Source organism: Amaranthus tricolor, chromosome 6 (assembly GCF_026212465.1).
Source record: "Amaranthus tricolor cultivar Red isolate AtriRed21 chromosome 6, ASM2621246v1, whole genome shotgun sequence".
Classification (NCBI taxonomy): domain Eukaryota; kingdom Viridiplantae; phylum Streptophyta; class Magnoliopsida; order Caryophyllales; family Amaranthaceae; genus Amaranthus; species Amaranthus tricolor.
This window is the reverse complement of record NC_080052.1, coordinates 27,590,068-27,613,335: the sequence shown is the minus strand read 5'-3', so window position 1 is coordinate 27,613,335 and position 23,268 is coordinate 27,590,068. Positions and strand designations below refer to the sequence as shown.

At 31.8% G+C, this 23,268-nt stretch overlaps 3 protein-coding genes across 3 annotated transcripts; 2 read left to right on the top strand and 1 right to left on the bottom strand.

Annotated features, from left to right (window-relative positions):
* The first annotated feature begins 323 nt into the window (after window positions 1–323).
* On the top strand, window positions 324–6,659 carry LOC130815230 (uncharacterized). Its single transcript, XM_057681622.1, has 8 exons — window positions 324–585; window positions 695–788; window positions 3,655–3,774; window positions 3,854–3,902; window positions 4,849–4,948; window positions 5,128–5,189; window positions 5,526–5,584; window positions 6,220–6,659. The coding sequence occupies exons 1-8, from the start codon at window positions 434–436 to the stop codon at window positions 6,325–6,327; spliced, it is 744 nt and encodes a 247-aa protein (XP_057537605.1). The 5' UTR covers window positions 324–433; the 3' UTR covers window positions 6,328–6,659.
* An 8,651-nt stretch (window positions 6,660–15,310) lies between these two features.
* On the top strand, window positions 15,311–18,338 carry LOC130814982 (uncharacterized). Its single transcript, XM_057681299.1, has 2 exons — window positions 15,311–15,410; window positions 17,117–18,338. The coding sequence occupies exons 1-2, from the start codon at window positions 15,399–15,401 to the stop codon at window positions 17,579–17,581; spliced, it is 477 nt and encodes a 158-aa protein (XP_057537282.1). The 5' UTR covers window positions 15,311–15,398; the 3' UTR covers window positions 17,582–18,338.
* A 155-nt stretch (window positions 18,339–18,493) lies between these two features.
* Window positions 18,494–23,221, bottom strand: LOC130814981 (E3 ubiquitin-protein ligase UPL5-like). Its single transcript, XM_057681298.1, has 3 exons — window positions 21,132–23,221; window positions 19,849–20,438; window positions 18,494–19,000 (listed from the first exon to the last, which is right to left on the bottom strand). The coding sequence occupies exons 1-3, from the start codon at window positions 22,969–22,971 to the stop codon at window positions 18,737–18,739; spliced, it is 2,694 nt and encodes an 897-aa protein (XP_057537281.1). The 5' UTR covers window positions 22,972–23,221; the 3' UTR covers window positions 18,494–18,736.
* Window positions 23,222–23,268: the final 47 nt, after the last annotated feature.

Sequence of the window (23,268 nt, the reverse complement as noted above, 5' to 3'; positions counted from 1 at the left end):
AATACCTATTCAACCTAAAATCATGAAAAGAGATTAATCTAGATAATTTTTTATAATTTTTAAGGAGAAAATATGTTTTGGTATATTTTTATAGAAAAATCTAATCAATCACCGTAATTTGTAAATCAACATAAAAGACAAAAAATATATTAATAAAATAAGCAAAATATAAATTATAATTTTCAAAATGTCACTCTATCAAAGCCCTCTACATGAGTGTGATTTGCCAAGTTGGCAAATAACGGTTATTAACATAAATTACTCGTATTTTTATTAAAGCTTAAAAGCATGGAGTACTTCATAAGAAACGACGCCGTCTAATTTTAACACAATTGAAAATAATCGAAAACAGTCGAAAACCAAATCTCACTCTTCCTCCTCAAAACATCGCAGATTTTGGGAGCAGAAGTAAAAAGAGAGAGAGATCAAAAACATGGCGGAAGATCTAGTGTTAGATACAGCCATTAGAGACTGGGTATTAATACCTTCATCAGTAGTCATGGTTCTCATTGGTATCCTTCGTTATTTCGTCTCTAAACTCATGCGTACCTTTCAAACCCCTGATGGAAAAATCGTCAAAGAAGGGTGATTTTTTCTTTCTTTGTAGCTATTTATTTTGTTGTTAATTGGTGTTTTCTTTCTTTAATTATGTTTAATTTTACTGGGTTGATTTCAATTTCGACATAATGTGCAGGCAAGTGGTAATTAGGGCTAGGAACTTAAGGTCTGCTGCTGATTTCATCCCCCCCAAGTCTTTTCGTGCTCGTCGATTCTATTACAGCAATGAGGTCCGTCTCTTTGAGTCTTGATTTTGATTTAGAGGTAGTTATTTGCATCAGTATATATTGAGGAAACCTTTTACTTTGGCTTGATACATTTTATATCCAAATATTTTCCCTCGTTTGGTTTTTATTTGGGTAAAAAATGTCTGTTGATTTTTATATTTGGGTTTGCTCCCTTTGTGATGGGTGATTATTTACTGGTTATTTGCATTTATTTTTGCTGGATGCTGAAAACATTAGAAAGACTAGAGCTGAGGTCCATTGAGTAATGTAATTTGTGAAGGTTTTGTCCCTGATGTTTAATTCCCAAATTCTAACATACACACACAATTACTTGATCTTCAGAGAGGGGTATTTGTGGTCGCTAGGGAAGACTGTTGTCACAGCGGCGAATCTAGGATTTTGATTTGGGCGGAGCAAATTGTCGATATACTAGCAAATTATTTATTATATAAAAACTAATTAAATTATGAAAATTTTAAAATCATATAGACTGAAATGAACATGAATCATAGCAAAAATTATATTTAACAAATGGAGTTGAAGCTTCTCTATAATTATTCCTTTTGAAAAAAAACTAAGTATTTTTGACTATATATTAGCCTGGTAAGTCTCCAAAAAAAACACTATTAAAATTAAGATAGCAAAAATACAAACACACCCTAAAAAGGATGAATGTGAAATTATGAATGATAAAAGAGTAATGATGACATTATAATATTAATTTATTAATCTATAAAAAAAATAATAGTTAAAATTAGGTTTTGATCACTTAATTTTAGATTACAAATGTGCTACCCCAACCATTGAGCTATAGTAATTATAGTAGTATTTTTGCACTCTTTAAACTATATATCATATTAGTAAGGGGGACCCCATGTAGCTTCGCCCATGACTCCTACGTAAGCTGAACAGACAATGGATCATAGCTTTGGACAATTAGACAAAGTTATAAATGAAGGTGCCTTTCTAACACTATGTTTGGATATTGATATGGAAGGGGGAGGAAGCGAAGGGTAACAGGGGAGGAAAGAAAGGGAAGGGAAAATGGAGCTCTATTTTTCCTCGAGCTTATCTCTCCAACATCAGAGGGATGGTTATTACTAAAGAGGGAAGGAGAATGAATGCCTTTCCTTTTCTTAAGCCGTGATTTAAATAAAAGAAGTTGTATACAAGACCCGTATAAGAGGAGAGTTGATTGTACACAACCCGATGAGGTTCATCGTAAAACCAATTGGTATTAGGAGGAGTAGCCCATCAAGCTTATATGTTAGTCAGCCTCTATTTAATATTTCGATGTAGGGTTTTTCCAACATGTATCACCTCTTAACATGTTGTTATGCCAGCCATGAAGGTGCCTAAAATATTGGTGTATAGGAGGAGTAAGAGGAAGGAGAAGGAGTAAGAAAAAGGGAAATGAATTAGTCCAGCTGTCCTTTTATATTTTGTATACACATTCTGTTTTGTTAGTTACAAATATATGCTAGCTGTCCTAGTTTGTTAAGGGGCTGATACTCTTGGGCTATATAAGCCAACACAATTGTAATAAGAGTTTTTTGCAAAAAATTGAATAAAGTTTCTGACTTTGGAGTTTGGCAAAACTCAAATATTGCCTTGTGTTCAAATATTTTGTTCTTGGTGTGAGTGTGTGTTTGTTGTTCTTGTGTCTGATTTCTGCAGGCCATAACACATGTGCCTGATGGGGTCTTATTTTTTATTTTCTCGCAAGTGGTTTCATTCTAAATTTGGAGGATAATTCTCTTGGATAATTCTGTATCTCTTGGTTAAAGGAGTTTGAGGAAAATCTATCTTTATTCGGGGGTGAAGGCTGATTGGTGAGGAACTGTTTGATCTTTGAAACTTGTGCATACGAATTTTTTCAGGTTGATGGTATGAAATAGTTTCTGGTACAAGGCATGACTTTGATATGTCAAATTTCACTTGGGTACGGCTTCATGGAAAGACAGAAAGGCAAAAAATTGTTGTGGAAGAACAAAAAAGAACATCTGGGTTCATCAGTTGAGAAATCGAAGTCATGCAACGGTGACTGGGCTAGTGCTTTTCCTACTTATTCTTCACTCTTCAATGAGAGCCCTTTCTTTCCCTTATTCTTTGTTGAGCAACCTTCACTTGCCCGTTCATTTCCTAATTTAATTTGTTTCTTTTCTTTACCCTTTTAAACAGCCATGTAATTCCCCATGATGCAAACTTTTAAATTCTACTTTTAGTTTCAAAGTGTTTTCTTTTACTTTCTTCGTTCTTCTTTACTCGTAACAGTCAACGTTTTCACGCAGTTAAATACACATCTTTGGGCCAAAATATCTTAAGTTATGCACAATAAAAAGTTATGAAAATTTATTATTTAGAAAATAGGCATTAAAATGAATGAAACATTTGACTAAATTTTCTTACATATAAAGTACAATATGTGAAATGAGATTACCAAATAAATAGTGTTAGTGTAGCAATGTTGCGAGTATAAAAGAATGAAGGAAGTAAAAATTAGAAAAATTATTTTTAATGGGTCCATGGCCTTTATAATTGTAGCCAACTAGCAGGGTTTGGTCACAATATTCATTTCAAGATATTTTTATTTTATTTTTCTGGATCTATGGTGCTGTAGGTCTACTAAAGGTATGGATTGTGTTTTTTTCAGTAAATAAGTCATCTTCATGGATTTGATTGATGCAACACCATGTCCATTTCTGGCTTATGTTCTTCTGAAATTCTGCTTGCTTTGAGTTCCTCTTGGTTTTTATTGTCCTTTCTAATAGCTTTTTACAGTTTGAGGTATTCAACAATATATTTTTATTTTCCAGCAATTTATATCTGATTTCAATAAGAAAACTGGTGTATTCAACCTCATGTGTAGGAAAATGGACTTCTACATGTTCCCAAAGGGCAAGGTCAAAATCCTCAAGCTCAAATGTTCTCTGATCCAAACATGGCCATGGATATGATGAAGAAGAATCTATCAATGATTATACCTCAGGTAAAATGATTCTTTTAGTTTCCATTTGGATTGGTTCCGTGCTTGTTTGTTTTTGATATATTTTGCTTTTTATTTACAGACTCTCACTTTTGCTTGGGTGAACTTCTTCTTCTCTGGTTTTGTTGCAGGTTCGTTTTTTCCCACTATAAACTCTGAAAGAAATTTCATATTATGTGTTTGAGACATTGTTAAACGAAATGAAGTTAAATTCAATACGAGAGACAAAATGGGAACTAAAAATGTTAATCAAGTGTTTCGGAAACATAGGAAACAAATTTTAAACCAATAGAAGCTAAGATAGAGCCTTTATGTTGCCTGTTTACTTTGATTTCTTTCTGCAATTATTTTGTGTTTGAGTTGAGGCTAGCTTTGTAGAACAAAGATTGGTAACAACATCTAATTATCCCATACCTTTTTTCGGAATATTAGAATGTTACCTCCGGCGTTTCGAATCGTGTTTCCCCATTGTTTCGTTATAACAATTCGAAATGTGGGCAACTTTTCGCATTTTGCACTATAATGGTTTGAGGCATCAACACCTAATATTTTCTCTTTTTTTCATGCATTTTTTTTCTTCTTAGTTCTTGTTGTTTTATGCTTAAGTTTTAGTTTCTTTTGTTGCAATCATTTTCTCATGTCTTTTATTGGTGTGTGGGTTACATGGTCTCTGTTACTTGTAGTTACTCATTTAACATTTGATGTTTCTGTCTCTCAAAAGAAAGATTTCCATTAGATTATTTTCAGGGCCATCCCGTTTATTTTTGGCCCCAGAGCAAAAGATAAAGAGAGCCCCTAAAAAATTAAGGCTTAACGAATAATATAATACAACTTTTGTTTTTTATTGTTGATATTTAAACTACTTTATATAAAAGCAATAAGAACTCATTATTTAGCAAAAAATGTAAGTTATGTCTAAAATTAATTTAAATTGATATCACTTATATAATACATAAAAATAAGCTTTTTGGGCCCTAAAAATTAGGGGCCCTGGGCGGTAGCTTGCTTTGCCCTTGCTAATCGACGGCCATGATTATTTTTTTCTTTAGGGTTAACACCTCTTTGCTGATCTTTCAGCCAAAATCCCATTTCCCCTGACTCAGAGGTTCAGGTCGATGCTTCAGAATGGTATAGACTTGAGCACTGTTGATGTGAGTTATGTCAGCAGCCGATCATGGTAAACTATTTATTTTGCAATACAATTTTTATGCGCAATTTTTTGTACATTTTAAAAATCTTGCACTTCAGAATTTTTTAGTTTTGTACTGTATATAGTAGAATCTGCAAATTTATGCATAATTTTTTAATCCTATACTGTATTTTCAGACTATTTTATTGTGAATATGTTTTCTTCAGGTATTTCCTCAACCTGTTTGGACTACGGGGTTTGTTCAGCTTAATTCTAGGGGAGGATAATGGTATGTATCAATACACTTTGTTTCTTCAATGGGATATGCATCCACGCATACATATACATGCGCGCGCGCGCGCACACACACACACACACACACACACATATATATATATATATATATATATATATATATATATATATATATATATATAGGATGATGATAAGCATACAGTTACATACATACATATACATATAAATTTGATGGGATAATATTAATTGTAAGCAAGTTATGTGTTTTCTTTTGAAATACTTGTCCTTCTAATAATTTAGTTTTAGTATCGCTTTAAGTTGGAACTGATTTTTTTTTTTTTTTTAAATTTTTTTTAATTTTTTATTTCAGCTATGGATGACACTCAACGCATGATGCAAATGGGTGGTTTTGGCTTTGACTCATCAAAGGTATGGTTTTGCTGATAATGCTAGTAAGTGACTATAATTATTGTGAACTGAGATTTAGTGGATTTTTTTTTTTGGGGGGGGGGGGGTTAAGTAAGCCCTTTTTAATCTGAGTTTGGCCAGAAAGGAGAGCAAATGCAGGTTATTGTGTTGGTTCTCCCAAAAGCCTGAACAGCCCTGCGCCATTTCAGATGCGTTTGTTTACTGTGTACTTTTTGATTGTCACAAATACATAAAAATATCTCGATATATCTTGTGTTCCCCACAGTCAAAAACTGATTGTCATGCCAATATCTAGCCCCTTATATATATATCACGGAATTTGCTTTAAATCCTTCACCCTTTTCAATACCAATATTAACAAGATTATTATTAAGTTATTTGCAAACAAATTTTATACGAGGATGCATCATAAAATAGTACATGTGATAAATTTTCTGGATAGAGGGATTTCTAGATAGCATTGGGCCTTGGCTGTAGCTAACATGGCCTATTTCACACCTGAATGTTTTGCATTTTATCATGAAAATTGTCCTCCTGATACACTCGTTTATGTTTTCGCCTTAATAAACAATACGGTGTTTTTAAGTGTAATTAACTAATAATGGCTTTTATTTTTTTGTGGTGAGGATAAATAGAGCTTGGGCGCTGAGAAAGACGGGCTTGACATTGTTCAGCATGAATGGGTCCTTCCTAAAATTGAACAGCGAGCTGCAGCGGTGCTTAGGAAACTTGCCAAGTCATGAATAGGTTATCTAAACCTTCATTAGATATCTTCAGAATTCAGAATTTGTAATCAAAATTTGTACATTAAGCTGATATTTTTACTGGTTACAATCAAAATTTGCAGTAGGAGGGTGCCCCAGTTTTTTGTAATTTGAAAGAGCCTTTTGTAATGCTCTTGTTTTGCTCAATTACTATTTATTTCAACTTTTATTTGGAATAAATTGTAATAATTATTTTAACTCAGATGCACGACGTTTTTGCTTCACGAATGTGCGATTGTATAAGAAATTGTGTTCTTGATTGTGTTAGCATGTGTGCGAATCTAAGTCATAGTTTCCCAGTGATCATCTTCAACCTTCTACGACTAAAACAGTTGCAGGGATTTGGATTATTTGTGAGTTTTGGTTCCGAAATTTTCATTTGATTGAATATTATACAATGAAATTTGACATAAAACAAATTCTTGAAATTTCTTATTAAATTTTAAAAAATTTAAATGCAAATAATTGTTTTTAAAATTAATCATCATATAAATTACATTGAATTTATGGTAGTGGTTGATTTTGGAGTCAATATAAGAGTTTTTCTTTACGATTTCTTATGAAAGTTGGGCCTTCTAGTTAGACCTTACAGTTGTATATCGTCACCATAACAATGCTAATATTGATGGCTTTTACAAAATCTTTAATAAAAGTAGTGTACAAATAGAAGATCAAGAAATTTGGTTATAAGCCCTTTTTCGATTGGTATGCCATACTTGGTTGTCCTAACATTCGAGAAGGCTGGAGGAAACTTAAAGTGGGGTTTAGGTTTGCAATTATTGAAAAAGTTGTTGCAGTAATTTGTTGGTGTTAAACTAGGTTGGATTTTTGTGAATATTATTAATTATCGGGGAAAACACGAGGTGCACACGCTTCATAAATCAAGGAGTATGTAACATTTCAAAACCATATGACAATGGAAAAAAAAAACTCAAATAACTTATAAAGTGCGTATACCATCTTTAATTTATCGATATGAGACAAACCTTCGTAACAGTTGGATTTTTTAGTTGCATTGTGTAATCAACTAAAATTGTTTTTGACTATTTTTTTAAAATTTTAAGCTAATTGATTGACTATTAAATTACATATTGATTTTGTCTTGTTGGTTGTTTACTAAAGGAAAGTAAACTAATAGGCAAAAATTAAAAAAGCTAAAAAAGTTAGCCTTTTTCTTTTGGCGCCAGCTTTTCAATTAGTTAAAAAGTCATTACCATGATTTTTTTTCCATTTTTTTTGGCAACAAAAGAGTAAAAATAATCGATCTAAAAATTATTTATCAAACCAACTCTTATAAAATGTATACATTTCACGAGTATAATAAATTGTGGATAATGATATCATCAAACGATTTGGGAGCTTAACTCTATAAATCCAACCAAGTACCAACCAAAAATTAAAGACAAAATCTTTGAGCAATTTTACACGGAACAAGTATTCATAATGTAGTAGTCATCTCTTTATGTTTTGAGAGGGACAGACAACCGGACAACAACGCCTTGATAGTTGATATTAACATGTAGTTGTACACTTTTATGTTTTTAAGTAACATCGACATGTATTTATTGTGTATTTCTTTAAAGGTTGTTCTTTTTTTTTTTTGGATTATTGGATATGTCAGAGGAAATAAGAGGAGTTATGTGAGATTCAATCTTAGAATCTTGTCTAAAAAAGATATTTGCTCCAACTAAGACAAGATCCAATTCTCACTTTAAAGGTTGTTTTAGTCGAGATTATTTCAATGTAATATATAAATAGTTTTTTTTATGTCTAGATGATAAACTCTTATTCGAGGTAACCTTTTAAAACCTTAATGTTTATGGGACAATCTGACACTAAATTTTTTCTAAATTCATTCATGTCATGTTTGGAAACAATGATTTCATTTGAAAATTTGGAATTAACTCAAATTTATTGTTTGGCAAATTAAAAATTTTTAAATTTTTATTTGGATCAAATTCTACCATTGTTTTTAAAGTAGTTGAAGTTGAGAATTTGAGAATGACTACCCAAACCTTGTCATTCTCAAATTCTTCATCTATGATTTCATAATTAAAATCCATAATTTGAAATGAAATACTTGTTTCCAAACACTACATCATATTATTTCCTTTTGGAAAGACTATATATTATCTAAACCTCGTAATAAGAGTATTAATCTGTTTTTTTCACGCCCTCTCCAAACCTACCTGAAACGAAAATCATTATGTTAGTAATGATGATAATGATGAAAAAACTATCTAATGTAATTACATTATATGTAAGATTTAAACTCAAGACTTTCACCATTAGAAAACTGATTATCTAGAATTGCAAGTAAAAATTCTATAGAAGGAATTCGTTCTCATTTCTCAATTTAGACTATCACACTTATTCACATTGTAAATCTTTTTCACTATTAAAAGTAAAACAAAAAAATAATGAACAATATTAAAGGTAATTCATACTAGCTTGGGCCAGTACTATTACATGAAGTTATTTAGTACATATAAATCTGTAAATTATTAGGACATAATTATTGAAACATGCAACTGGGATCTAAATGAAAATCTTAGACAAGCATGCCCATGATAATTAAGTACTTTATTAGGGATTATTACTAAAATTTGTTGCATTAAATTTGCTATATTTTTTTTATTATTGGTTTTAAATTTGCCAATATTAAAGTTAAAATTAAAAAAAATATATTTTAACATAGTTTGAGTATGTGCGACCATTAATTTGAGTCTTTGGTTGAATTGCCATCAATTTAATCATTTGGTTGAATTGAAAAATAATATTATAGAAAATCACGAATTTAATTTTTATTTATGATCGATCCTTTCTAAGCGAGCAAAATGTTATTTGATTTTATGAACGATGCATTATGTTTTTAAATAAAGCCATAAAATTTAAAAATTTTAGAAAAGAGGGAATTTAAGTGATTGGTAATAATCATATTCCCACTTTGGTGGACAAATTTCACTATTCGTCGGACCTTGCGGTTTACTCCTTAACTTATTTATTCAAAACAAAGTATCTTTGAATACGCTTCTTAATTTTAATTTAACAAAGGTGTCACAGTTTCACTAGTTACATTTTTATTTTTATCATTTAAACTATCAGACTTGTCAACTTTTGAGTTTTTTTATTTTTAATTAATAATTAATAGTTATGGTAAGACAATCTTATATAAAACTTTTTGTAATTTGTATAACATTTTAGAATACTCCTTATATAATTACTGATTAGGCCAAAAGAAAAAAAGGGCTATATAAGAATCGATCATTCTTGAGATAGGCTAATGCTCTACGAGAGCGTGGAAATTCAAAGCAGAATCAAATAAGATAGCAAGGCAAAGTAAGCGACAATTCAGATTTATTAGTGTATTTTTAATTCACTCCATGTTAGTCTTGATAGTTTGCAGTTTGCACTATGTGATTAAGATGAGTTATAATATGGTGTAAATTCAAAAAAATTGAGAATATATCAACCGAAAATTCATGATGACTTGATTGAATATTTTCAAGACCTTAAACGACATTTTAAAAATAAAATAAAGAATAATGCGAAAAATAAGCTATATATACTCTTCTTTATATTTCCACATTTTAATGCAAAACATCAAATTTTTGTGGTTGATGATTACACTCAAGTAATGCAAGTACACTTACCTAAATCATAACTTATTATCCTAACGTTCCATTTGGTAATGAAGTTTTGATTATAATTCTTTTTTCATATTTTTTATTACCATTTAATATCACATTTTCAAATAATAATACGTTGAAATAAACTTTGTGAAGAAAATAAAATAATTAAATAATTAAGAAGAACAATCATAACAATTAATTAATTAAACATGTCATGAGATTTTCTTAATAAAATTACATTATTTTTTTCATTACTATCCTCATTATTTATATCCAACACCCAAACGGATCAACGTAAATGTCCATCTCTAATTAAAACTTACTCTAGCTTAATGGCCTACTTAGTCTTCTTATTATTGATTAAAATGTATAGAGTTCCTAATAACCAAAAATGTTTATGATTTAATGGTTTAATGGATAGAGCATCTGCATATAGAGTAGAATATTTAGGGTTTGAACCTTATCAAATGACCCTACTTTGTGCGGGATAATAAAATTGTCCTTTACCTTTATCTTTTTAGAGTAACTAATAACCTAAACCTTGATTAAATGTTAAGATGTTATGTGCAATCTTAAAATTGCACACTTTTGATAATCGGGTCTTGTATTAGTTAGAATAAGTACTGAATTTTTCAGATAAGATTTCAAAATTGATTTTCATCTAATTTTTTTAATTTTGTCGGTATATCCTTTAATCCAAAAAGAAAAATACACACTTTCAAAGTTGTAATCAAGAAGTGATATTTGAATATTGCTCTAAGTGTACCAAACATCATTTAATTATGTTTGGAAAGTAATGGATGTAGATGGCAACAGTTAATCTCTCTAGCTGTCCCTGATTTAAAAGGGGTCCCAAAGACAAACATCATAGTTCCATAACTCATCAAAACCTAAATTATTCTTTTAAATGGAGACATGGATGGTCTAGTATGGCACAACAACATATAAAGTCCTTTACAAGATATGCTGTCTTAGGTTAAAAGGTGCTACACTAATATAATTACACATGGAATGTTCCTAATATTTCCTTGACCATCCTATTTAGGTTCATTTAACCTAATTAATTTAATGCGTTTTGTCATATGGATACTTTTAGCTATTTGTATCTCGAAATTATGTGAATAACTACTACTAATTTTCCTACTCTTTACCAACAATTGTTATGTACTCTACAACATTTTGTCATGCCTCTCTATGTTTCCTTTATTATAGTTTGGTCGTGTTGATTTATGCAGAAGTAATACGGTAATCAATAAGTTGATTAGATTAAAGAATTAGTTAGATTTTGAGTTGATTTATTTTAAATATCTTGACTTATTTTAATTTGAGTCATATTGATTCACAATAATGATTTGACTTGAATAAGATTTGATGCACAATGTTAGACCAATGCCAATTGATGAATGGTTTGAATCCAACATATCATATTTCGGTGGAATCAATTACAAGTCAGCTGGTTAAATTAGATATTAGCATATCTATAAAACAAAGTCAAGGTTAAGTTAATAATACATTTTGTGCAAATTAGATTTAATGTTCCTTATTTTTAAACCGATTTTAATTAATTTCAGTAGTTTACGAATCAATTAAGGAGTAAATGAAATTAGGCTTAGATTAATTAAGGACTAAATCGAAATTATTATTATAGAAGACTAAAATCCCTATTATTGATTCCTTAGTGGCTTTAATCATCATAGGTTTCTACAGGGTTTTGTATATGAAGGTTACTTTTACATAGCCCCACTAGTCACCGTCCTTTTCTTTTTGGAGCAAGAACGCTTTACAGATCAATGTACACCTAGCTACTAGCTAGTGAGTTCAAGTGTTCAACGCAAAAAACCTTTTATATATTTGAATTATATGGTATAAATTTAAATAGACGAAAAAATATTTGTGCATGCAGGTAAATTGGAAAGAAAATATGCGTTGCGTAATTATGTACATGCAAACTGGCATTCTTAAATCCATTAAGTATTTTAATTAATTTTTTTAGTACATGATGAACCGAAGGAAAAGAAGGATTAGGAGAGAAAACATTGAAAATTAAACCTAGAATTTCTTATATTAAATATGATACATACTTATCTAATTGAGATAAAATTTAATTCTCGATTAAAGTTTAATTATACCATTTGTTGATTGTTTAGGTCATATCATACGCAGAGGCCGACAGATTTACAAGTAAGCTCTTAAAATTTGCTTCTTTCTCAATAGCAAGGGCCAAGGGCCAAGAGGTCTTTCTGAAAGCGATCTTTAGGACAACTACAAAACTATTTGGACATTTTTAAATAAAGTTAAAAATTATTATTTGTAAATAGTGATACAATACTTATAACAGTGATTAAACTAAGTAAAAGAATATCTAAAATTATTTCAAACTGAAATTCTTTATTAGATAAAAAGATAATAAAATTTATAATGAGCGTTGCTATATATTTTATGATAACTATAGGCAATAGAAAAAAATACTTCGTGCAGTAGTAAGAATCAAACCCTAATCACAAGAATAAAATAGGCTAACTTAAAACACAAATTCTTATATAAGACGGTTTCAAATATAAAAGGAGAACTGAAGAAACGAAAACATCTAATTAACTACAACGGAATATATTCAGATAGATACAAATCATACTTTGATTTGAGATTCCTCTAATTAGATTTAATGAAGAATATTTAGTAACCTAACAAGGTTAAGGAACTGTGATTTGGTATGTGTACCTGTATCTGTTTTTTTTTTTTTTTTTTTCTCCTTGATCAGTAATTTTAATTATTGTGTCGAGAAAATGTGAAAGATTCTATCCAACATTATTATGTGCATAAACAGTATAGTACTACTATTTAATTACAATTTATAGTTTAACAACATCAACATGTTATTTTCCTGATGTTATTAAGTGGTTGTCACCTAAAATAAGGTAAATTTAAGGATCAAATTAAATATATACACTTTTACTCTTATTGCTAAATTTTAATTAGTGATAATAATTAAAAGGTTGTTTTCGATTTTAATAATTTTATTCCCATCTTTTCTCCGAAATTTGCTCACAATAGTTGTCAAATAAAAAGAGAGTAGTGCCTAATATTTAAAAAAATTTTCATTTCACTCTTATAACATTAATTTGATTCTCAGAACCTATAAAACAGAATATTTTTTACCTTTTTTTACTGACCAGTAAAAATTTTTAACCTATCTCGAAATGAAAAAAAAATAGTAATGGCTCACCATTTATCGCCTAAACTTGATCACAATAAAACCAACACTCTTAAAAGAGCAAAGATTGTAAGGTTAACACATGATATATAGACTGAAAGAATCTCCATACATTCCCCTCCCCCATGTCAAAAAACACCAAGATTTTAAAACAATCAATAATTTCAAAATATATATTGAAATATAACTAATAATTAAGTAGTTTATAGAAATATATATAGAATAATACAATATACCAAACCAAAAAAAAAAAACTCAATGTGACGAGCCGCCCAAACCATCTATTTTGTAGTTGTTCGTGCCACATGCTGAGTCATGTTGTGCATGCCATGCAAAGCATTATGTTGTTTCATGCCGTGTTGAGCCATCAAAAAATAAAACTATTGTCACGATAGGCCAAGCTTTGGATCAACTGGTATCATATTGATCTAAGCTATGAATTCTTGGATTGCATGTGTGCTAATTCGACTTGCTTCCATCTTTAATCAATATCAATTAACGTAGCATTATCACAAATTCCACTTTAATACTTCATTTACAATATACTCCTATATTACATACTTTTACACAACACTGATTACATTTATTAAAAAACCCTATATTTTTTTGATAGAAAATACTATTATTTTCTCTGTCTATCTTAATTTGCATTATGTTACATTTTAATTTGTTCCACTGATTTTACTTCCTTTCTTTTACTGTTAATAACCAGCTCCTTTTCTTCTAAACACATCCATAAACATATTCTCTTCCTTCGTCTTAACTATTTATTTCTATAATTCTTTAATTTTTATCTTATTCTTCAACTTAAATTTTTTTTGTCCGTATTTCACATATATTGCAATTTTTGCAATATGAGAGAGCAACATAAGAAGTACTATTTTTTTAACTTAAGTAGTAAATATGATCTTCAACACTTCTATAACTTTCCAAGTTGAAAGGGAGGGAAATAATACATTTACAACTAGACAAACTAATAGCCCATTTGCAAATGTCAGTGATTTGAGGTGTCTAATTGCCTAAGATTCTTTTTTGAAGCATAAGTGGGCCCACCTCTTTGCCTTACCTCTCCTTAATTTCTAATAATCAATTTACCCAATCTTTAAAGTTCGCCACCCCTTTTCATTTTTTCGTCACCCCCCTACCCTCTAAAATTACGTATTTGCCCCTGTAGTTTAAAAAATTACAAAAATGCCACTCCTTACAAATTTCTTATTTATAATAATAATAATAATAATAATAATAATAATAATAATAAAATTAAATAATAATAATAAATAAAATTAATAATAATAATAACAGTAATAATAATAATAATAATAATAATAATAATAATAATAACAACAATAATAAAATTAAATAATAATAATTATTATTCAAAAAAAAAAAAAAAAGTTGAGTCGCCCAAAATTGGGCGACTGAACCATGGTCGAGTCGCCCAATTTTGGTCGACTCAATTTTTTTTTTTCTTTTTGGAAAATAATAATAATAATAATAATAATAATATTAATACTAATAATAATAATTTATAAATTAATGTGGTCTATTAGCTCAGTTGGTTAGAGCGTTGTACTAATAACGTGAAGGTCACAGGTTCGAGACCTGAACAAGCCATTATTTAATAATTATTAATTTTTTATTATAAATATGATAAAAAATTAATAATTATTAAATAATGGCTTGTGCAGGTCTCAAACCTGTGACCTTCATGTTAATAGTACAACGCTCTAACCAACTGAGCTAATAGACCACATTAATCTATAAATTATTATTATTAGTATTATTATTATTATTATTATTATTATTATTATTATTATTATCCAAAAAAGAAAAAAAAAAATTGAGTCGCCCAAAATTGGGCGACTCGACCATGGTTCAGTCGCCCAATTTTGGGCGACTCAACTTTTTTTTTTTTTTTTTGAATAATAATTATTACTATTTAATTTTATTATTGTGGCAAAATTGTAATTTTTAAAAAATCAGGGGCAAATTCGTAATTTCATTTGGAGGGGTGGCGAAAAAATAAAAAAGGTGGCGAAGTTTAGCAACACCCTCAATTTATTCAAATTGTTGTAAACTCTCCTATATATACTCCCCTCTTATGTATTTGATCATCTTATCAAAATTACTCCTAAGCAATTCTTAGCTTCTTTGCTCAATTTCCAACTTATTTAGTCCATTCTAACTCTCTTTTCGTTTCCTTAAAAATGGCCACAGAGGTATATCTCCAATAACTTTTGTGCATCTCAACAATTTTCTCTTTTCTTTATTTATATCCTCCTTTGCTTTTTCCCTTTGCCAATAGAGATAATAACAGAAATGTATACCTACTTTTGTAATCCCATCATAAGTTACATATTGTATAAGTCGGAGAAAATCTATGCTCGAGCCTACTAGTAGAGGCTCTGATCTTTTGATTAAGAATCTTATTAATATTGAATTCACCCTTATATATGTAATCTGAATTCACCCTTCGTATTAATTAGTACTTTGGGATGATGCAGCTTGTTTTGTATAGATAACCTTAAAGAAGTTTTTGCATGAAAACCTAATAAGATTTGCTTTTTTAGCAGTTTTAAAACGATTTGATAATAAAAAATTTAATAAGAATTCAAAGTTTTACAATTCGATTTGATCCTTCGTTTTATAAATAAAGAATTCACAAGTTATATATATTAGTCATAAGTTAATATACTGTATTAGTCGGGGAGAATATTACCTCAAGCATACTAATGGGCTTTGATCTTTTAATTAAAAGCCTTTTAATATTGAATTGTACAAAGATACATGTATATAACTCACGAAAATGATATATAGCGAGTTGATTATGTACACATGTAAAAGATGAATGTTTCACTCACCCTATACATGTATTCTGAATTCACTCGTATTAATTAGTACATTTGGATGAGCAGTTTAATCTGTATAGATCATCTTAAAGAATTTTTTTCATGAAAACCTGATAAGATTTGCTTTTTTAGCAAATTTGAAATGAGTTGATCAATAGAAACTTAATAAGAATACAAAAATCTACAATTCGATCTGATCCTTCCTTTTATTAACAATTCGTAAATTATATATATATATATATATATATATATATATATATATATATATATATATATATATATATATATATATATATATATATATATATGAAGAAGTTCAAGTGAGAACATTGTTATATGAGAACCGTGAGAATCAATCTATCTGATAAAAAGGTGTTATTTTTTTACAATAAAGGTGTTACTTATAGGCAAAAAAGTGTTACTTTTTTTGCGAAAAAAGATGATACTTTTAGGCAAATAAGTGTTACTTTAAGAAAAAAAAATCTGAAAAAAACTCACAAAAAGGTATTACTTTTATATAAAAAGGTGTTACTTTTCCAAAAATACGTGTTACTTTGTATTTATATTTTTTTCTGAATGTAACATTTTTTTTACTAAAAAGTATTAGATTTTTCTAAAAACAAAAGTAATATTTTTTAGTGCCGAAATGACACTTTTTCTATGAAAAAGTAACATTTTTATTGGAGATTTTGATTCTCACGGTTCTCATATAAGCTTAGTTCGAACTTGACCCTATATATATATATATAATGAAAGATCAACATCAAAGACTTCAGATCATAGTTTGATTTGATGTACGGATTTCATGATCAATACAAATGAATAGATGAGTTTAATGATGAATAAGTGTGTGATCAGCTCATTAATATGATAATTCAGTAACATCAAGTTTTAGGGTATTTACTTTCTTTTACAACTTTGTTTTTGTTTTATTTTGGGTGAAAAGTGTTAACATCTAATGTATTAGCCCTAGAAGAAACTGCATACACACTATGAATTATATAAGCTAAGCACAATCAAAAAGATCAACAGACCATTTGGTAGAGATTTTAACTTTTAAGGTGTCTTTACTGCAGGTTGCACCAAGCACAATCTTGCCCGAGACTCAGGCACCAACTGAGGTGATCAAGACCGAGATAGTAGCCACAGAAGCCGCGGAAGCTGAAGCTACCCCAGCTGCAGTTTCTGAGGAAGTACCAGTAGAAGTTGTTGCAGAAGCCCCTCCTACTGAGGCAGTTGTGGAAACCCCAGCAGAAACCGAGGCTCCAGCAGTAGAAGTAGCCGAGCCAGAAAAGGTAATCGAGCCTGAGGCAGAGGCAGAGACAGAACCTGTGGTAGAGACCAAGAAAGAGGTGGTCGTCCCAGCAGCGGAAGAAGAGAAGCCTGCAGTCGAAGAAGCTAACGAAGTGGGCCCCACTGAGACCACTGAAGCACCAGTTGAAGAGGCCGCTAAGGTGACCGAAGAAGCACCGGCTGAAACTCCTGAAGTGGCTGCAGAGGACACCAAATCTGAGGCACCAGTTGAGAAGACTGAGGAGTAAATTTAAGTGTCTTTCAAGTTTTTTTTCTGGGATTGATCAGTTCTTTTGATTTTATTATATTATATTTACTTGCTAGTATTTATTATTTAAATTATTATAAGGTAAAAATAGAAAGGCTTTGGTTTGGGATTTGGAAAATTTTATATATATCAAACCTATTTGCTTATGATATGCCCATTCTTATGGATGTTGGCTAGAGTTCAGAGAGGAGAAATGTTAAGAGTTTGATACTGTGCTGGCTTTGGTTCTGAAAAATAAATCTTGTTTTTCTTCAGAGAAATCTCGCTATGTTTTTCTGCATCAATATCTTAATCTTGTGAGAAGAAAAATACATTTGAACGACCACTGAAACTGATATATTGGTTCATAATATTTGCTATCATAAGAAAGCTAAGAAACATGGAGCCAATGACGAGAGTGATCCTGAAGCGTCTCGAGTACATGGGACACGTAATGAAGAACAACCGTCTACTATGACTAGGAATAAGGTCTGAATTTATACAATCCTGCTCGTACACACGAAGGAGGATTACAAAATTCAACAAGATCCTGTTAATGTTTCGATTTTCTATTAAGTTGAAGTGACGAAAACGCAAGATGCAACTGCGTTTTCAAGTCCAACTCACAGCTTGTATTGCAGGTAATGTTGTCCAAATTTGACTAATTAACCGAAACCGACTATAACTCAACTCAACCGGAAATAATTCGCATATTAAAATCATATCAGATTGTCAAGATATCGACGTACACATAAGAATTAAAATCAACCCGACCTAAACATTATACACGAAACACGCACGAGCATCCATATGTACACCTCTAAATTTGCTGAAGGGATATCATTGTGAATTGCAATATAATCGACGACTCACTGTAGGAAAGGAATCAAATTGAAAAGGAACTGGGAGAGGCTTCCAAACAATGTCTCATCTGAGATTGTACGATAACCCTTTAAATAAACATTAGCAGATGATGCATAAAATTAGTTCCGGACGTTGCCAAGGCGAGATCGCCATTTATACGGCACAAACTACTAACCTAGTTTTACTGTAAGAAATCTTTACAATTGTACAAACTCTAAACCTAGAGTCTCCTAGCTACTCTTTATGTAAATATACCACTCCTACAGTTATGATATTACCAAAATCCCTCAAATCACCAAGTGCCAAAGCTGCACCCAACATGTTCTCGAGTGATCACAAGGAGACGTTCGCGCATGACAGCTTCCGAAGGATATGGCGGGATACATAAACGATAAAAGCATGTATGGGATGAGGGCAAGTGATCTTGTGGGACCAAGGTTTTATAGATGTACAATCGAGATGCCAAAGCACAAAAACCTTCAATAGGAAGATACTTCACCGATGTCCAAAAGGAAAGAAGCGTCCTTTTTTGTTCAGCACTTAATTTTCCGACCACCTGCAACATATAGATTGTAATTCCAATGCTTTTGATCAGATTTACAGCTTATTTAAATCATCAATTAGGATGGCAACAGATATGAGGAGAGGTTCACATGTTTCCGTTGCTGAGGGATTAGTTTTTCACAAAATACGAAGGAATTCACCCCCTCTAGTTCTCTACCCTGCCCTCCCCCCTTCAAATTTCCTATCCAAATAAAGGAAACTTCATCCCTCCATTTCTTTTTCCTTCATTTCTCTCCATTTCCTCCCATCCAAAAAATTCGTTCAAGTAAAACAGAGGACATAAATGAAAAGGGAAAAAAATCCTACTTTGGTCAATCTCTTCAGGATTCTGAGCTATTATCTAAGAAAGATATCAAAACTATTGATCAGCAAAAAGCTCAGGAAAAAAAAACTGTGCAAATGAAAACTGCTTTGCAATTGTCCATTTTCATGGTTACAATATTGATCTCATTCAGGAGGATCTTTTTCTAGAACTTGTACACAAAGTCCAAAACTGATGTACAAGCCAACACCTGGTCCAACTGCATCTGGAAGTGTTGAAGAAAATTTTTCATTCATCAAAGAATCAGATCATGCAACAAAAAAAGCAACTGGGCACTGACCACAACATGATGCAAGTATAGAACACAATCTCCAACATTCAAACGCAACTTGCATAAGAACAGAGAAAAAAATGAAACGAATACACTCAAATAAAGCATGTTTTCAAGAAATAATCTCAATTATGAAGTATTCACATATAATCCCAACTTTACTGGGTATCTTCCCAAAATAACTCAGACCTTGAACATATAGTTTAGTATGACCGAGTAATAACTAATAATGAATGCCATAACGTACCTCCCAAAACCAAACTATCTGGGGATCAGATTCTTTGTAGCCATTATAGTCGGTATGTGACTTCCAATCTTTGACAGAGATCTCAGTTTCACTACCACGCAACATCGAATCAAGATCTTCCAGTTCTAAGCATTCAAAAAAGATTTCTCCATGTATGCGTTCACAAAGAATGTCGGCAAAACCTTGAGCAAAACAGGACACTTGTTCAGCAATAGATGTGACAAAGTGATGTTGAACAATGAGGTTGACATATTCCTTCCTATTTTTGCTGTTCACAGCAATGCCTTTTCCTTCAGGACAAAGTTCCACAACTTTCCTTGTTCCTAGCTCTACAATTTCAGTAGCGAATGTCAGCGCCAATGCATCAGAATCCACAAATTCAGCATCCATATCCAATATTTGTTTGCAGCTATTATAAATGCATGGATCTGCATCCCGTATATCTTCCATGGTAACACGTCTTCCAGCCAACTGAAGGAAAAAGATACGATCTAGAGAAACACCAACTTGAATCTTATGCATCAAGGCCAAAGCAATCACCCTACCCGAAAATCGGAAGTACGGAAGATGAAGGGGATGCACCGAAGATGCTGTCAAATAGAATTGATTGAAGCAAAGCTCAGGAAAAATCAAAAGAAATTCATCATTTATCCCAAATGTAAAATGGTATGAAGAAAAGGCATGTAACACAGTGACATGATTATAATACAACATCAGAAAATGTTCTTTTTCTCACCTTAAGAATCGAATGTAGCATGAAAAATAAGCAAACCATATACAAGTTGAAGCATTTAGAATAAAGAAAACAAGCTTGATGCTTCATTCTTTTAGAGTAAAGAAAACACTTATGCTTGTTACATGGTGAAGCCTATGACTACAGATTACTCTCACATGATTCACTAATCGCATGATTCACTAATCTCCTTGCGAATTGCGAATCAAAAAAAGCGAATTATGGTCAGTTTTGGGCTATTTCAGGGTCATTTTGAGCAAATCGCGAATTCAAAAAAGCTAATAACTGGCGAATTATGTTACACTGCTACAGATAAATAGCGCTGTATAAATTACACAGAATCTCCATCATATCCTTTCTGTACGCTAGAAGTAACATGGTGTGAAAATGATCTACAACAAGGTTACAAGTTGATGAGGATGCAAGGCACCAAAGACAACCATTTCAAATTCTATGGCTGGAGGTAGCATTACATGTCAAATGGATGATAAATGTATGAGTTTCTTAGCAAAACACATGCAAATTGCACAAGAGAATGCAAACAACTTGCCTCGATTAGGATAGAACCTTCGAGGATCCAAAGGGCAAGCAACAAAAAGGGCATGTTGTGGATCAAAAATCGCTAGACATACTAAGCTAAACCACTCCCTCAAAACACCAGGACCAGTAGCTTCTTCGTTTTTAAATTCCATAAAGAGACCAGAATGCAGCGACGACGGTTCTGCACGAGATATATACTCAAATGATTCAGCCAGAAAACTAGACCTGTCAATTAACATCTCATGTAATTCCTCATAATCTTCACTCACATCTGGAAACAGCAACATAGCTAAATGCCTCCTGGATGCATAATTCAGGACATCTTTATGGTTAAGAAGCCAACTATTATCATCAGAAGGCTTAGCGTATCGAACAACAAGTTCACACACTGATCTTTTATACCGTCTCATTGTGGTCAAAAATTGGTCTTCGAAACCTGGATAGAGCACAGAAATGCCATACAATTCCTTAAGGATAGCAAGATAATGTGATGTGAAGCTTTCATTAACTTCAACGTTCTTTTTACTCTTCTCCACCAAGTCCAGCTCCAATTTGTTAAGACATTTATCAATATTATACAGTAAATCTTTCAAAAGTCCAAAGAGACACTGAATCTCGTTAGGTAAAAAGAAGCAGGCTGTTCCCTTACCCTTTCGGGCATTGGTAGCAGCAGCAAGTTTCCTTGCAGTAAACCTCAACACAGGCTGCAGAAAAGAAGAAAAATCGCACACAAGCTGATCTAAAGACCCAGCGATGAAACCTGGTTCCACGCTCAATGACAAGTAATAGATCAATTTCTTCCCAACATCCCACAAGAAAGGAAACATGTCTCCGATAGCAACCCTGTTCATCTTCCCTTCAGTACCAGCGCGGTCATAGGATCCCTCCTGCCCACTACCAACTACGACTTCCTCTAACATTGACCCAAGATTGCTCCTGCAATATAAATACAGGGAGTCTTCTTCTGATACCATCATCTTAAGCACTTTACAAAACTTCAACACCGTAGTAACACAATAAGCCCTATCACAATCATTCTCACACCCTTTAAAGTCTCTCATAAAATTTATGAAACCCTCAATACATTCTTTCCCACATGTCCTGTTATACGTCTCCTTAGAAACATAAAGCATAATTATACCGTGAGCAGCATTAGCATCCATAAAAATCTTGCAGAAGTCCACCTTACCAATGTTTATCATCTTCTTTTTTATCTTTTTCCAATACTCATCATCCATGCCATCATCAATCCTACTCTTTCTATACGGCTTCTTAAACAAAAAACAGAAATTATCAACCACAAGTTTATCAACAAAAGCTAATTCTTCCCTATAAATTCTATAAACATTGGAAACCATATCAGTAATTACCCGCCAAACTTGAGGATGACCAGTGCTCCGCATTTTCCCCACCAATTGCAGACTCGCATCATTCTCAATTTGACACTGCCTCAATGTATGATCCCAGTGCAACTGCTTCCCTCTATACACTAACCTTTGCTCCGTCTTTGGTATCCTCGTAATCAATTCAATCTTCTCAAGCACAAGTTCAACGGTATCATCCCAATTCCCGCGTAAAACTAGGGTTTTACCACCAGAAATCAACTTCACAAAAAATTGCAACTGCCACCCCGTCAGATCCCAGTTTGATTGGCTCGATTCACACCGTGCAAGAAATCCGTCTTCGAATAACGGTGACACATCAGCATCAACAACAGATTTTCCCCTGCAATTGCTCGAATTTTTCCGAATTCGACTAACTGATGAATCATAAACCTCCAGCTTCCGCTTCGAAGAAAAACGATCAAGGTAGAATTGCTGCGTCGTCCAATTAGTACCAACGGATGACATTGAATTGCTGAATTCCGTTCAGCAATCAAATTGTTGACGATGATGAAGTTGGTATGAGAACAATTGATCGATAATAAAGAATCTCATCCGAGTACGGCTATAAAAGTAATAATAAAGAGTGAATTTTAGATTAGGGATAGAAATCGAGAAAAATTATACTCTATAAATTTAGGGCTTTAAAAGGATTTCGCAGAATCAGTAAATATGAGAGGGCCGAAATAGTATGATACTGAGATCAATTAAGAGTTTTTATTAACTATAAATTAGTTCAAGCGCGCCTACATGGCAAAACTTCTT

What these genes read in the sequence shown, in the direction of transcription:
- LOC130815230 (XM_057681622.1), top strand. Translation starts at nt 434, where the DNA reads ATGGCGGAAGATCTAGTGTTAGATACAGCCATTAGAGACTGGGTATTA. An exon ending in AATTCTAGGGGAGGATAATG is followed by an intron (nt 5,190 to 5,525) that starts GTATGTATCAAT and finishes TTTTTATTTCAG; the next exon opens with CTATGGATGACACTCAACGC. An exon ending in TTGGCTTTGACTCATCAAAG is followed by an intron (nt 5,585 to 6,219) that starts GTATGGTTTTGC and finishes GAGGATAAATAG; the next exon opens with AGCTTGGGCGCTGAGAAAGA.
- LOC130814981 (XM_057681298.1), bottom strand. Translation starts at nt 22,971, where the DNA reads ATGTCATCCGTTGGTACTAATTGGACGACGCAGCAATTCTACCTTGAT. An exon ending in AAGGTTCTATCCTAATCGAG is followed by an intron (nt 20,439 to 21,131) that starts GCAAGTTGTTTG and finishes TCTATTTGACAG; the next exon opens with CATCTTCGGTGCATCCCCTT. An exon ending in AGATAGTTTGGTTTTGGGAG is followed by an intron (nt 19,001 to 19,848) that starts GTACGTTATGGC and finishes TATATGTTGCAG; the next exon opens with GTGGTCGGAAAATTAAGTGC.